Source organism: Neopelma chrysocephalum, unplaced genomic scaffold (genome assembly GCF_003984885.1).
Source record: "Neopelma chrysocephalum unplaced genomic scaffold, ASM398488v2 Primary Assembly neopelma1_80b, whole genome shotgun sequence".
Lineage (NCBI taxonomy): Eukaryota > Metazoa > Chordata > Aves > Passeriformes > Pipridae > Neopelma > Neopelma chrysocephalum.
The window spans coordinates 1,055,406-1,070,989 of NW_020897742.1; the positions used below are offsets into that span (position 1 = coordinate 1,055,406).

The following is a 15,584-nucleotide window of genomic DNA, read 5'->3' on the forward strand; positions in this document are numbered from 1 at the left end:
TACCCTCGGTTCACTCACAGAGAGAGGAGGAAATGGAAGGGTCGAAAATGCACTGAGAGCAGAAAGCCAGAATACAGAAGGACTAAACAGGTGAGAGATTATAGTGTTCTGTACATGTGACCAGTGGTGAAGCAAAATAAAATATGTAGACAAGTGGCAGATGAGCAACTTGACAGTTTACCCTGCAGTGTCCTACGAGGGGGAAAATATGCTCGTTTCAAGGCTAAAGATAGTGGTGGTTGAACCTATTTCTTCACTGCCAGCTATACTAGCTGCTGTATTTTATGTTCCAAGGCATAAAATGGAGTATACAAGTGACTCAAAGTAGCTGGAAATTCTAATAAGTTTGTGTAATGTATGCTGAGATTGCATTTCTACAAAGTGACTAGCTTTGATATCATGAAAGTTCTTTTTAGCAGAAAGTGCAAGCAAGCTTATGGCCACGATATCTCTAAACCTTGGGGGGGAAAAAACCCCAAACAATAAAACCATTAGTGGGTAAAAAAGTTATAGGAACCATGAGTTTCAAAAGGTAAAACTTCTTTTAAATGTTTAACAGCTTTTTTCCTTACTGAAAGCTTCAATAATTGTACATAGACTTGCCACTGTTACTGTTATTGACTCCTGGAACCAGGCCAGAAAAAGAAGAAATCTCTGGCAAATATTCTTAAGTTGTGAGAAACTGCAAACCAGTTTGTTTTTTTTCTTTTGAGGCTAATTGTAAAAGATCCTGCTGGTGGTGGTGACTGTACTGAATACTGATTGGAAAATGTCTGCAGCTTGAAAATACCATCATGGCTTTTTTTGTTACACAATCTTTGGCATGTCTCTCCAGATATTAGTAACAGAAACTATGCCCCTGTAAGTCTCTTGAATAGGTTATAAATGCTCTGAAGGCAATTTTACAGAGACTTAAGCTACTTTTGGTTCTTTGAGCTCTTACTGAAGACATTTCTGGTATGTACCAAAATTGGGTAACAGAAGTAGTCTTCAGTGGCAGTATGAGGGAAGAGAAGGACTGGTGAGCACCCAGCCTGTGCTGAATGCTTACATATTTTGGAGTTCAATCTTTATGTGAGGTTTTCCTTACTTCTCCTGTAGTAGCCTTTCTCCTTCGTGTAGCCTTTCTGATAAGGACTGATGAGGTTTTAATAAATTCTCTAGGAAGGGGAAGGAGATGGTTCTCCCCAGCTTCTATAAAAGCTGTACCATGGCAGAACTTAGTACTTTATTTGTGGGTTAAATTAACTCAATTTGTGACAGAAAGTGGAAACTTTCCAAATGTGTCTTCTTGTGTCTGCTGTACCCTTACCTTCCTGGCCTCTTTTAATTATTATTATAATAATATTATTAATTATGTCATTGTTATCCATCCCCTTAATTCGTAAAGTTATTTTGTTGTGATTCTTTAAACCTAGCACGTGTCTGGTGCTCTTCTGGTTGTTTTGGTAGAGGTTTAACTAAATCAGCTTGAAATTTAATTGTAAGTTGGGCTCTCTTTTTTTTTTCTTCCACATATAGGCAAAGCAAAGAGTGTATTTCTAACTGAAATAAAGGATTATTAGTGTGTCATTAAGATGATCCTAGTTGTTGCAATGCAAATAACCTTGAGGTAACTGTGATCTCTCTCAGGTGGTGAACTTGCTGATGGGCATCTTGTTGACAGTAGAAGTGACTCATCCAAATATAGTGCCAACAGTTGATATCCAGTATGAAGTCATCGGAAATTACTATGCTTCCGAGAGAATGGCTGGTAGGTCCATAACTCAACTGGCTGATTAGAAAATAAAGCAGTGTTGTGGTGGATTTGCCTTACACTAGTGTGTAATATATGCATAGAGCTTTTAAATGTGATTGTCTTGTTTTCTGAACTTCTCCTAAATTATTCTGGGATTGAGTTCTTCTACAAGAATAAAAAGAATTTCATGGAATATTATTTTTACTTCATATTATGCCTAAGCCTCTCAGATGATAAGTTTCTGAAGATTTCTTGGCCATATAATGCTTTGACTCTTGAAGTATGTGTGGAACATGTTATCTAACTCGCTTTCTTCATGAACATTTACTATCTTTGCTGTCTCAGTAAAACAGCAGAAAACAGTTTTAAAGACTTTCTTTGAGAATTTTTCTTCATCTTCATAGATTTAAGGAAAGAGCTTAGAGCTATTCTATATGACTTTACTAAGAGGAAAACCATGCCATCTTTCTAAGAAAAGTAGAAGAATTGGGACACCAAGTATTTGAGTAAAACCAAAGTATTTCTTTAAGTTTGACCTGCAGAAGAAATGAAAGAGAAAGCATCATGAGAAGAACTAAGCCTACTTTTCACTCTGTTATTGAGTGTATGATGTGTACAAGTGTAATTGGTGTCAAGCTTTTTGTCTGTAATGACCAAGCTTTTTAACTATCATATCTCTAAACTTGTGCATATATTTTGTTTCTCTTGTTTTTAAACGTGCAGAAATATGTTTAGTATTGCACTTCTAACATCTTATCTTATCTTATCTTAGTCTGTTGTATTATATGAAAATTTAGGGAGGGTTAGATCCAGTGGAGCAAAGAATAAATAGTGCAGCACAAATGTGGGGTTTGAGTGTTTTGTGTTAATTCTTCATGACCTGAGTTGAGGGTCTGTGAGTTCTGACCTGTGACCATAACTCACATTTATTAGTAATGAAATGAGAGTGGGAGAAAGGACCAAATGCCTCATAAAGCCAAGATATTAAGTAAAATTACAGCAGATGTCTGTAAAATGTCCTGTGTTCTGTAATGAATGTTGGTGTACTTGGTAGCCTTAAGCTTATATGAATGAAAGATGCATCTGAAGCTGAAGGTTTTTTCTTCACTCTTTAGTGTAAAATGTCTGTCACATGCTTTTGACTTAGATTCTTATTTCCCGTGTTGTCATCTGGGCTAGAGGGTTTTGTATGCATGAAGAAATATTACAGGTTTTATTGTGCATGTGAATATTGAGAGTAATAAATTCTCAGAAGAAAACCACACTTGTTGATGACTGCTGAGACTTAGGTCTGATCAACACAGTGCATTTCAGATGGGGGGGGCTCTTTCTTGATGCTATCTATGTATGTAGATATTATCTTGTACTGAATTAGATACATAAGTGCTTCTGTAGTGTGTCTTCTCAAATCAATTTCAGACTAGAAAGTATTCTCAGATCACCTCTTTTCCAAGCATGAGAACCACAAAAGTTTGGCTTCAATATTGCTAAAAAACATTCATTTACCACATCTTTAGACTCTCAAGCTGGTTTCTTTCTCTGTGTTTAAAAAAGGAGAAAAGTATAATGTAACTTCTGGAAAGCAGCTGTACTTCTGTAATCAGTAACTGTGATGCACAAGGAGAATCTTTATCATGCAGTTTCCATGAGTGTCCTGGATTTTGCTACAAATTGGCTTCTGTTCAACTGCCTTTTCTTGTAAATAATGGGATACCTTCCACACAGTGATTTCCTGTTTTCTTTAGTGTTACTGAAGGAGCAGCGCTGCTCCCACTGCCAATGACCGAATTACATAACCAAGCCATTTTCAAGTATAAAGGTTGATACTGTGTTAGCTTCACTTAAGATTCTTTCCAGTTGTAAAGTTATTTGCTCACATACTTTCAGCACTGACACATATTGCAAATCAGCATTATTATGGTGCATTACTATCAAATTATGTCAGGCTCGTAATTGGTATGTCTGAGCTTTAGTCAGGCTTCTGATTAAGGCAGAGGGATTTTTCCAAATACTTTTTGGTTCTATTGAACCAGATCTTCTTCTGTTAGGTGAGATCTGAGCTACTGTATTCTGCTGCTGCTAGTTTGCGCAGATGAACTAGCTGAGAACAGATCATAGTAATGGACAGAGCTGGGGTACCTGTCAGCTGCAATGAGACAACTCCAGGAAATGACTGATGCTTATTGTTTTTCTTTTAATGCAGAAAATGCCTGCGTTTTGTTTGCCATCTCCCTCCTCATGTTCACAATCAGTGCAATGATGGTGTATGGTGCCATTGCTGTAAGTATATTTGTAGTCCTGGTTTTAAACTTGCTACTTGAATTTTTAACTAAATAACTTACAGACTGCTGTTTTTTTTCTATTTCTTCTTAGCATCGTGTAGGCTGGCTGATTCCATTTTTCTGTTACCAACTCTTTGACTTTGTGCTCAGTTGTCTGGTTGCCATCAGCTCTCTAACCTACTTGCCCAGAATCAAGGATTACCTGGATCAGTTGGTAAGTGTTCAGCTCAAGTCGATATTTTACATTTGAAATTCAGGTTTGGTTTAATTGGATCAGTGACTGAGCTACAGTTCCCTTCCTGTGCATAAGAAAGAGGAATTCAGCCTGCAGCAGCCATGGGTGGTTATGAGAACTGGAGCTTATCAGAGATGGAAGGGCCAAAGGTATCATTGCCAAAGGAAAACCAGGGAAAATAAAGAAAGAATTGCGATGGGAATTGTTGGTTTAAACTGTGTTGGCTACAACTGGACTTGAAAGGGTGTTCATAACCCTTTAAGCAATGGGGCTCTATGGGAAATTTACTGCAGATTAACATGTATTGGCCCTTACTTGGTAAAGAAGGGGAAGAAGAGTGTAGGGAAGATCCTACAGCATTATGGGATGGAATCTGAGATTGAGGTTTTCTTTTTACATTCTATGTGGTTCTTATTTTGCAACAATACTTTCTAAGGAAACTGAATGGAGTTCTCATTAACACTGCCTGTGATTTAACTGCAAGAAGACTCGGTGGATAAAATGCACTGTCAGTTAACAGGGAGCACAAACTGTTTCTGGCTGGTGTTTAGAGCTGATCAAGCAGATGTTTAAAAAAGTAATTTTTAAAACAGAGTTGGATTGATGTTGGAGAGAGGCTTTGTTACTGTAGTCAGGGAAAGGGAAGTCTGAAGTTTGAAGAAGCTCTCTTGGCTCTTCTGAAGTTTGGGGACAACTTTTTACCTTTTTGCTCTGCACAAATGTATGTTACAGGTTGGACTGCCATGAGGTAATTAATACTAAGTTATGAAAGAGTTGTAGAGGACCATAAGTACAAATTCTGTGCTGAAGCTGTGTAAAAGTAATTTTTGTGGATATCTTTATTAACATGAGACTGATAATGTGACTATGGGCACGGACAGTGCTGTAGTGACCCGTTCTTGCAGGATAGAGGCAGGATAAATGCTGTGCTTTGTGGGAGCATAGAGAAGAAACTAGTGAGAAACAGAACTTTTTGTTTCTGGGGCGGTAGTTTACACAAGAGTTTGTTTCATTTGGTGTGAAGTTTGGATTTTTTTAATCATATTTGACTGTGCAGTGTTCATTCTTATCTTCTCCCTTTCTCTCCTTTCCCCCTTTTTTTTTTGACTAGCCGGATTTCCCTTACAAAGATGACCTTCTTTCCTTGGACTCCAGCTGTCTCTTGTTTATTGTTCTGGTGTTCTTTGCCTTATTTATCATTTTAAAGGTAATGTAAAATTTAAGTATATGTCTCTTTCAAGAGTTACGAAATATTAAGATGCTGTCAATCTGCATTAATTCTCAGTGCTAAATTCAGAACCCATCTAGCTTCTTAATGCTGAAATAAGAACTTCTTTAAGCAGAATTGTTAGGATGTTCAGTTATGGTATGACTTAAGTCTAATATTTTGTGTACTAGAGTCTTCAGCTAGCTCGTGTGTGTGCAGTGGGGCATGTTTATGCAGCTCTGCCCTTCCGTAGGAGGAAGTAGGAATGCAAAAAGGCTTCAAATACCATGTTTTTGCCTATGTGAAGATAATTTTAATATTTGTAATAAAACTTGTGGTGAAACAATATTGGGTTACAACATACAATTTTCTAAACAAAACTTTTAAAATCCCTCACTGTGCCTAACAAACCAGGATGCATGTTTTGAAAGGAAGATGATAGAATGAGGAAATGCATAGTTAATTCAGAGCTGCATCTCCCTTCCTAATGAAGGGTGATATTACCAGTTATTTTCTTTTTGAGGATCTAAATACAGAGGCATTAATTTGAATTACAAAAACTCTTGTGCAGACAAATCATATTAGAGAAATGAATTGATAATGTACATTTGCCCTGATAATGCTCTTTTATTGCATTCAGATTGCATTTAAGAAAAAATGAAGTAATGAAACATAATTCTACTAATTATCTATACGTTCTCCAATAGGAATGTCTGACTGGGGAGAGTAGAAGCCTAATAGTAGATAAGAGTAGATAAGAGATTGAGAAATTCGATACTTTTTGTATGACTAAGTGCTAACTTGCCAGATTGGGAAACATTAATGTTACACAAATTAATATAAACCCCCTAATCCTCATCAGATCGTGGTAGTGTGTCTTTCTACAGCAGTCAGTGTTGACTCAAAGTCCAACCAGCTTTGCTCTGCCATCACTTTGCTGCCAACCCAGTTGTGTATTTGAGTCCTCCCCTTCACACTGGCAGTTAGTTGGACAAATAGTGCTACCTCGGGGATGAGTGGGATTGTACTCTTGTCCTCTCCTCCTCCTCCTCCTGGCAGGTTTGGACTGAGATCCACAGAAGCATGAGCCAGTTGGGGATTAATTTGATTAGCACTGCCGAGGCTGACAGAGATTAGTTGAATGAATCTGTGAATTCTTTTGCTAAAACCTGTGTGGTTCATCCTCTCTGAGTCACAGTGACAGCAAAGCTATATGGGGAGCAATAGGTATGTGGCCAGATCTGTGAAATAGCAACCATTCCTCAGATATGTATTGCCTAAGTTGATTTATGCTCCTTTTTGTCATAGGAATGTAATCAAACATCTAATTTCTGACTCAGCCAATGCATATGAGGTCTTTAAAAAGAGAAATCTCTCTTCTTTCAGGCATATCTAATCAACTGTGTATGGAACTGCTATAAATACATCAGCAACAGAAATTTGCCAGAGATCGCTGTGTACCCTGCTTTTGAAGCTCCTCCACAGGTAAAACCTCTGTTTCAGATAAAAGGAATCAGCATTGTTTAATTTTGAAGTAGGAAAATCACCATATCCCTGTATGTTTCCAAGCCTTGTGCACCTTTCTAAAGAAAGACTGGAAAGATTAAAAACAGTAAAGCAGCTAATTTTCTGGTGGGTTATTTCTCAGTGACGTTCTGATGGTGCCTAAAATAAGAGGGTTAATAGAGAGAAGTCCTAGAATGTTTGTCTTTTAGTAGAGGGAAGCTTTAATTGCATAAGTCCAAACCTTTCTTGCTGCTTTGCAAAGCCAGGAGGCAGTGGGGTGGAATGAATGACCCAGGGTTAGGCTCAGCAGAGCACTAAACTGCTCCTGCACCTTCTTTCACTTCCTCATTTGCTTACTAGAAACAGCAGTAAGTTTTAAAAAATTCTGCCTGCAACAGAGGAATAAGTTGCTGATGGGGCATGTATGTTTTTGTTCTGTTTTTTTCTTATTTTCAAACCTTCTGCACTAATCACTTCAAAATGTCTTTTTCTTAGTATGTTCTGCCAACCTATGAAATGGCAGTGAAGATGCCTGAGAAGGAACCTCCACCTCCCTACATACCTGCCTGAAGCAATTTTTATGTTAATTAACATCTGTACCAGCTTCCTGGGGGTTTTGTCTTTTAATCTTGCAAAACTGCTTAAGTAATAGAAATATTCAGGGCTTTTAGGAGCAAACTGTTCTGTTTAAAATATGTTCGATATAAACTTACTAAGCAAAACACATCTGAGAGTGATTTTGTTTGCTTTAATTTTTGTTCTCCTTAATGCTCTTAAACATTTTATTGCCTTAGGGCCTTACACTGCAAGAACTTATGCATGTGACTAACTTGTGGCTTTTAATAATACCAGCTGAGCCACTCTGATTGAAGTTAGCTACAATTATAAGTGTCTGCAGGATCGTGCCCTTAATTTATATTAATTTTTTGTAAAGTAGTTCATAAAGACAATCTGATCGTACAGCAAAATGACAGTTTGCCTTTATCCATTTTTTGGAAGGGGAGGGGTTTGAATGTGGTATATACGTGACTTTTTTTACTTTGCACTTTTCTCATATGTTATCTTACCTTTTATTGTGGTTTTTTTTGGTTATCCTATGTCTTGAAACATAGTATTTTTGAGGAAGAAGTGAGATGGCACAGGAGTACTATTACAACGTGCTGTGAATGCAAGAAAAATAAATAGAAATGTGGAAGATGGTTGCATGCTTCTAATCTTCTATGTATTTTCCTCTTTGTGATAAATGATACTTAAATAAATCTTTTACAAAATGTTTACCATAGCCTTGGTTGATCTGTTGGGTGGTGTTTTTTTTTCTTTAAGTGCTTCAGTATCCTGCAGGGTACTTAGTTACAGGTTTAGTGGTTGATCTGTTCTTCAGCAGAAGTCCTAATGTGGGTAGAGAACATGGATTCCCTCTAACACATAAGCCTGTACTAAAGCCTTTGCAGTTCAAGTACTCTGTCATCTTCTACTTGTCTGATTGGTACTTATATATGAGCTGGGAAAAGGGAATTGTACTGGAGGCTTCTAGCCCTCAGGGAAATCTGATGTCTGGAGAGCTCAGGCGTTAAGAGCAGGACAGACACCCAGTAGGACTATAACATTATTTACACTGGAAAATATCCAGCGTTGTTGAGATACACCATAACTTCAGAAATGTCTTAAAAAAAAAGAATAAAAACCAAACCATCTACAAACAACTTTCTACTCTTCCTCTTTTGTGGCAAGAGGTATCAGGAGGTAAAAGATAACTCAGTGATTTTATTTCTGAAGAAAAAAATGGCTTTCTAGTTTGGATTAAATTCTGGATAAAAAGGATTCAAGTTGCTACAAGTTGTTGGTTATTGTCTTTTCAGTGTGTACCTCTGTACATGTTTAAAATTGCTCTGTCATGACTGTGCTATTGGGAATAGTTTCCATAGTTTTCCCTTAGGTGCCACCTGTGAGAGCACCTTGAACTGCAGTGGTCTAAGACCATCTTGTGCCACTGTTGTGGCAGTGCCCTGCCCTCCCAGTTACCCCGAGGGGGTACCTGGAGTACACCCAGGGCTGGGGGCAGCTGTACTTGGTTTTCCAGGTTATGAAGAACTGCATTGGATCTGGACTCCCAGAAAGACTCCAAACTCAGGGGATCTTTAGATGCTGCCAGACTGCTTAAATGGGACTTTGGAAAGGGGGGGGAGCAGGGCAAGCTGAAAGACCATATGAAACCAAAGTGGCCTGAGAAACAGCTGAAAGTGTTGGGTGCTACTCAAGTACTGATCCCAGAACATGCTCTGCTCTGGATCCATCTGCCCTGAGTGTGTCTGTCTGACCATGAGTGGGCACCAGAGGAACTTGAATGTGGGCAGAGAGCTCCTGCCAGTGGGTGGATATTGACTTCCCAAGTGGGTGGGTGAGCAGTGTTCGGCAGCAGGAGGCACTGCCTGAAATTCGTCTGCTGTGTGTGTCTGTGTATGTGCTGTTGCTGAAAAAACTGCAGCCCCTTGCGGGAGAGGAAAGCCATTGTACTCCCCTGGAGCCCTGTCCTGTGGTCTTCCCCTGCATGAAGGGCGGTGGTCCCTCTTCCCTGATGTAGTTTGCAGCCTTTGTGAATGCCGTGGTGGCCTCTCCTACTGTGCAGAACTTGCTGAAGTGAGTCAGTGCCTGCCTGAGACTGTACAGCTGGTGGGTTGGTGGTTCCTCTTCTAAATCGGGGCTTCCTGTTCCCCTTATGGAGGTGATGGGAGAGAAGATGGTCCTGCAATACAACACGATACAGCTTTGGCAGAGGTGTCTTCTAAAGCACTGTGCTAGAGATCATAGTGGATTCGTGCCCTAAGCCGTGCTTTCTGTTAAAACTCACTGCAGCTTCCCACAGGAACTGGCAGGATTTCCAGTGCCAGGAACCAGACAAAATGCCCATGGTTAAGATTTGGCAACAGGGGAGGCAGCTCCTTGTGCCTCGGGGATCGCGCCGTGAGCTTTTTCTGACGTTCTTTGCAAATATTGCCCTGTAGTGTAGACTGAAGTGCAAAGTTAGCCTGGACCAGACACTTCCTCCAGTGGAGGAAGAACGGGTGGGTTTGTGCCTCAGCTCCCCCTGCTCCCAGGTTTGAACCGCAGGAACACAACGTTGAGCTTTAATCCTCGCCCGGCTGAGCGCCCGCCGGGGCGGGGAAGCGAGACCCGCCGGCCCTTCCTGGAGACGAGGCGGCGGGTGCGGCCGATGCCACCTCGGTGTCCCGTCCCCCCTGCCCGTCCTGGCAGCTTTAAAAGCGGTGCCGCGGGCGCGGGGCCGGCGGCGGCACCATGGGGCGAGCGCTCGGCATCCTCGGCACCATGGGGCGAGCCCTCGGCATCCTCGGCTGCTGCCTGGCGTTGGCGCTGCCCGCGGCCCCTCGCGGCTCCGCGCTCCGCCCGCGCCGGCAGCCGCGCCCCGGCGGCCCCTCCGCAGGTACCGCATCCCGGGGGGACCCCCCGACCCGCTGCCCCCCGGCCCCACTTGCTCCGCTCTTCTCTCGCTGCTGCCCCGCTGCCGCTCCTGGCATGGTCCTAAAACCCGCATAGCTCTTCCCTACCTGTGTTCATTTCTCCGAACAAGGTTATTTCAGACTTGCGGAAGGATCACGCTGTTGGAAAAAATTTTTTTTTCCTTAATCTATTAAAGGGAATTCTACCTACTAATCCTGCATTTGGTCTTTCTCTATTTTTCTTTTTTTTTTTTTTTTAGGACAAACCTCGTGTGTCTTCATGTCTTAAGATATGCGTGCACGTGCCATTTCTTCATGTTTTCTCAGCTTCCCAAAGGCAAAACTGAGTTATGTAGATTTATATAGAATATACCTGGATGGGATCCTAGATTTGTCTGGTGTCTGGTCTGTTACTCTGTCCAAAGGCAAAATCAGCTCTGCTGCTGTGCTTGCTGATGGAATTCGTGCAATTTGATTTTTTTCCCTCTGTTTTCACTTCAACAACAGAAAAAAGTTTTTTAATGCCTTGAAAAAAAGTGCTGTTTTCACCTCTACTTTTAAAAGACTTGTGAAGTGGGTTTGTTTGGTTTTTTTTCATTTCAGCTGGAATGATAAAAGTGAACTTGACAGTAGCCAGGAGAAGTGTGATCCCAAAACTGCTCTCAGGGAGCGAATTCAAACTGAACACCTCATATTTTACTATTTAATGCACTCTTGAGCCAGAATGTCTCTTTTATAGAAAATACTCTGCTTTTGGGTTGTGTGTTTTTCATAAACCTGCTGCAAATCCAACCTTGATGGTATAAACTAAGTACATGGCACCGTCAGTGTCAGGTCAGGGTGTCAGAACAGTGAGGGTACATTTTGGGTGCCTGCTGTTGCTGTCTTGATTGTTTTTTGTCTTCCTAGAAGTGATGCCTGTCTGATCTGAGCTGTGGCGTTTCTGTTTCTAGATTTATATGTCAGTGAGGAATTTTGGAAGCTAGAAGTAAGTGTGTAAATGTCCATTTTTACATGTAAAGTTACTTCATAAGTAATTTTATTTTTCTCTATCCTCTAGAAGCTTTAAGACAGAAACAACTTCTAAAGAAACCTTTATGCATCATTGTTTGTGTCTTTTTTCTGTTGGCCTTTATTTCTTCTTGTGTACTTTGGATTGTGAATTACAAAGAGATAATTCCTATTTAGCAAGCTGTAATGCTACTATCCTAAAAGATATTAAGATCTGTTTACTATGTGATCTGGCCAGTTCTTTTGCCATTTTATTTCTTTATCTTATAAAAAATGGAATTTTGACTTTATCTTTACAAAAATAAACAGTAAATACATTTATATATCATTGCTACATCTCTGTTTTGGCTGTTACATGAAAGCCACAACCCTTAGTTTGAAGGATAGTTAGACATTTTGAGGGCTCAAATGTGCACCTATCTGTTAATCTGTTAATACTTAGAAAAGTTCAATTATTTAATTACTTGTAAAAATTAATATTTAAAAATTTTTAATGTGTTGCTCACTATAATTTTAAGCCTCTTCCTAAAGAATCAAGCAACGTTATCTGGTAGGGGTAGTTTACCATGACAGCACTCACTCCTCTTGGGTGAGAGCTTCTATCCTGTGTAGGAGATGACTGAAGTGTTTCCCTTCTTTCTTGACAGACACCACCTGCAAGAACCGGCCCCTGGACCTTGTCTTCATTGTAGACAGTTCCCGTAGTGTCCGACCTGAAGAGTTTGAGAAAGTGAAAATCTTTCTGTCAGAAATGATTGATACCCTGGATGTTGGGGAAAGGACGACGCGTGTGGCGGTCATGAATTACGCGAGCACTGTCAAGGTGGAGTTCCCCCTCCGGACCTATTTCGACAAAGCCTCTCTGAAAGAGGCTGTGTCTCGCATTGAGCCCTTGTCTGCTGGCACCATGACTGGCCTTGCCATCCAGACTGCTATGGATGAAGTCTTCACCGAGGAAATGGGCACCCGGCCGGCAACCTTCAACATCCCCAAGGTGGTCATTGTTGTGACAGACGGACGGCCACAAGACCAGGTCCAAGAGGTGGCAGCGAGTGCCCGGACAGCTGGCATTGAGATCTACGCAGTTGGGGTGGACCGGGCAGACATGCAGTCCCTGAGGGTAATGGCCAGTGAGCCACTGGATGAACATGTTTTCTATGTGGAGACCTACGGTGTGATTGAAAAGCTGACATCGAAATTCAGAGAGACTTTCTGTGGTAAGGGGGCTAGTCCAGGAGGGTAGTGTAATTTGGCTCCTTTTGGCTTCTACTGTGGTTTCGCTCCCTAAGAAAGAAGTTCTTCTTTTTCAGAAGTGTTGTGTATCACATCTAAATATTTCCTTTGCCATCCATTGGGTTAACAAGCAAACCCTTTTATTCAGTGAAGGCCAAGTAATGACCTTTCACTCTGAATAGTGACCTTACCATGCAGGTAACAGACCTGACTTGAGTGGACCTCCTTGTGCAGGTGGTCAGATTTAGTGCCAGAGAAATCACGGCAATCTGGACGGGGTTTGGCTGTGTATATTTACTGACTTACCGAGAGCACACACCAGAGCTCTGCAGGCTGCTCATTTCTTTTCCCATCTTGCTGGGAAGCCAAGAGGGTAGGAATGTGGAGCTGAAGGGCTCCTTATAAGTTCAGAGTAGGAAAGTAAGCTGGCAGGTGAACTACCATGCTGGCTTGAGAAATCTGGTGCAGGATGAAGTGCCCAAGTCCAATGGCAGGTCATCTTGGGACAGGCTTTCACTCATTAGGCACTGCTGTGCTTTTTCAGGGTGCCAGGGTTGCACTTCTCTCTGTTTCTCTGCAACTTGACTTAGACAAGGAACTGTGGGATGGGATGAATTATCTTCGCTCTTTCAGGGCTGATCTTGGAAAAATGCTGGATGTATTTGGTTTAGACTAGAACTCCACTGATGATGCTAGGCCAGAGGGGGTGGTTATTGTCATTTACAGAAAAAAAAAGATCATCCGGAGTATTTAGAACTGCCTATAGATAGCTGTGACACAGCCCTACTCATAAAATTCACGCCAACTTTTTGACAATTAAAATACTTGTACAAAGTAGATTTGTACAAGATTTGTACAAGTTTTTTAATTGTCAAAAAGTTGGCGATGTGTTACTCTGTTATTTCAGAGCCTTACTAGAAATTACCACCATACCTTTTGAGTATGCTTTGAGTCAATAGACCTCTTTCTCTAGGTATGAAATAAATGTGTAGGACCATCTGCAGACAGGACAATTTGCCCAATAACTAGCATAGGAAATGCCTTGAGGTTTGGCTTGACACCATGTTGTGCTGCTGATGTGACCAGATCTTCTCTCTGGTAGCTGGAAGTGGGCACAAGTACCCACCTGGCTGGACATGTATGTGTGCTGTGAACACAGCAGTAATTTTCCACCTATGTTCTTGCCAAAGCAAGTCCTTTCATAGCACCAAAGAAAAATCTATTGTTCTTAAGAGTAAATTTACTGTTTGTTGTGCTGAAGCACAGAAATTATGCCCCTGCAGGGCTGGAGGATAAATCAGAGAGCTCACACATGTACACTTCCAGTGTAACTCTGAGTTGCTTGTGTGCAATTAGCCAGAATCTGTGGGATTCATGAACAAAGACAGGGCACAAGACATAGTTTTAAAAAAAGTTCCTACAAACCAAATGAATCTAAGAGGGTCTTGTAGGACTGTAGTAAACTGGGTCCTTCTCCAGCTCCAGACTGCTTTTTGGTCAGAATTCTGGACTCACCAGTGACAATTTGCTTTTAACACGGTAAATAAATTTGTTTGTAGGGTGAACTGAAAACAGGAAAACTAATGTTCAGGGGAAAAACAGTTTGCTAAGATCAAGTTCTTGATGCATTGAGAGCATTATTCAATATGAGACCATCCCAGAGACGGAAAATCTTAGCATTGAATTGCTGTCCAAGTCGGAGGACGTTTGACTTTCCTACCACAAAAATCTGACCATTTGAGTCTGAGCTTCTCACTTATGCTTGAAAATATCACACCACAGATTTTGTTCATAAATGATGGAGATTAATTCTCTTATTCCCAAGGGTGTATCAGAATGAAAAGGCGCTGTCTTGGTTTGAAATTTGTTTTTACCAAAGGAAAATGTTGCCTTGTTTTCAGACATAACATGAGAAGGTTCAAGCACTCTTGGTTCTGATTGCTTATCTCACCGCTATTGCTTTGGAGTTTGATTTTACAACTCCAAATGTAGTCCATATCCACATTGTAAGTACTAGTCTAAGTAAAATCTCAGGCAAAAACATACTTGTCTTCCCATTTTTCTTCTCTTTTGTTTCTTCCTTTCTTTACTTATCGTCCCTGGTTTTCTTCCCCTTCACATTTTTTAACTCCAATGTTTTTTTGCACTCCTTTCCTCTCCCTTTCCCTTCCCCAATTTAGTAATCTCAAAAGCATTTAAGTGAGTATCTATGTTTCCTTTACAGTCTGTGGAGATAAACAAGGGCATCTTTAGGTGACCAAAGAGGCAGCAGATCACTTGAGAAGCAGCTAAATACACTTGAGAAAAACTGGTCAGGAGTTAATTAGCTACATAGTCTGTGAAGGAAAAGACTGTCAACACATACAGTGCATTGCACAGTCATTTTGTCTGCCTTGTCAGCACAACACACTTATATCAGCTGCATATCCATCATGCTGCTTTCGTGTCACTGTTTTGTCTGTTCTCAGGCTGAGACAGCCTTACTGTTTGCTGGGGAATCAGTGGATCCTTGAAAACTGAACTTCATTTTGTACTTTGCAGTTTCAGCTTCTTGGTTGGTTCTCTGAGATTCGGACATTATTTCTGTACTCCCCTCCAATTAGGAGTTTCATGTGCCTGTATAGTTACCTTACTGTAGAGACTTTCCTGCATATCCTCCTTTGGTTTTGACTTCTAAAATCTGATGGGTCAAGGCAGCTGCAGCCCTCACATGCCCCATCTTGCACTGGTGGCTGATACATATGGGCCATCATTACACAGACACACTCTATTCATGGGAAGACAGTATGTTATCCTGGTGCCTCTGGTGCCTCTGTTCCCTCTGGTCTTGATCCTCTTTCTGTTTCTTCCCTCCCCTCCTCTCCCTTCTATTTTCCTTTTCCTTTTCCTTTTCCTTTTCCTTTTCCTTTTCCTTTTC

General features: G+C 40.9%; 2 protein-coding genes across 2 annotated transcripts in view; both read left to right on the forward strand.

The window, feature by feature from the left end:
• On the forward strand, positions 1-8,245 carry LAPTM4A (lysosomal protein transmembrane 4 alpha; the record flags this gene model as incomplete). The annotated part of the gene is made up of 7 exons (XM_027690279.1): positions 1-90; positions 1,633-1,753; positions 3,942-4,018; positions 4,112-4,234; positions 5,367-5,462; positions 6,849-6,947; positions 7,464-8,245. Coding segments are annotated over 7 exons (681 nt in total), but the record flags the coding sequence as incomplete, so codon positions are not given.
• Positions 8,246-10,292: 2,047 nt separating this feature from the next.
• MATN3 (matrilin 3) overlaps positions 10,293-15,584 on the forward strand; it is a 15,892-nt gene continuing 10,600 nt past the window's right edge. The window contains exons 1-2 of the mRNA XM_027690149.1: positions 10,293-10,407; positions 12,082-12,651. Of these exons, the coding sequence (XP_027545950.1) occupies positions 10,293-10,407; positions 12,082-12,651 (685 nt within the window). The remainder of the gene's footprint in view (positions 10,408-12,081; positions 12,652-15,584) is intronic.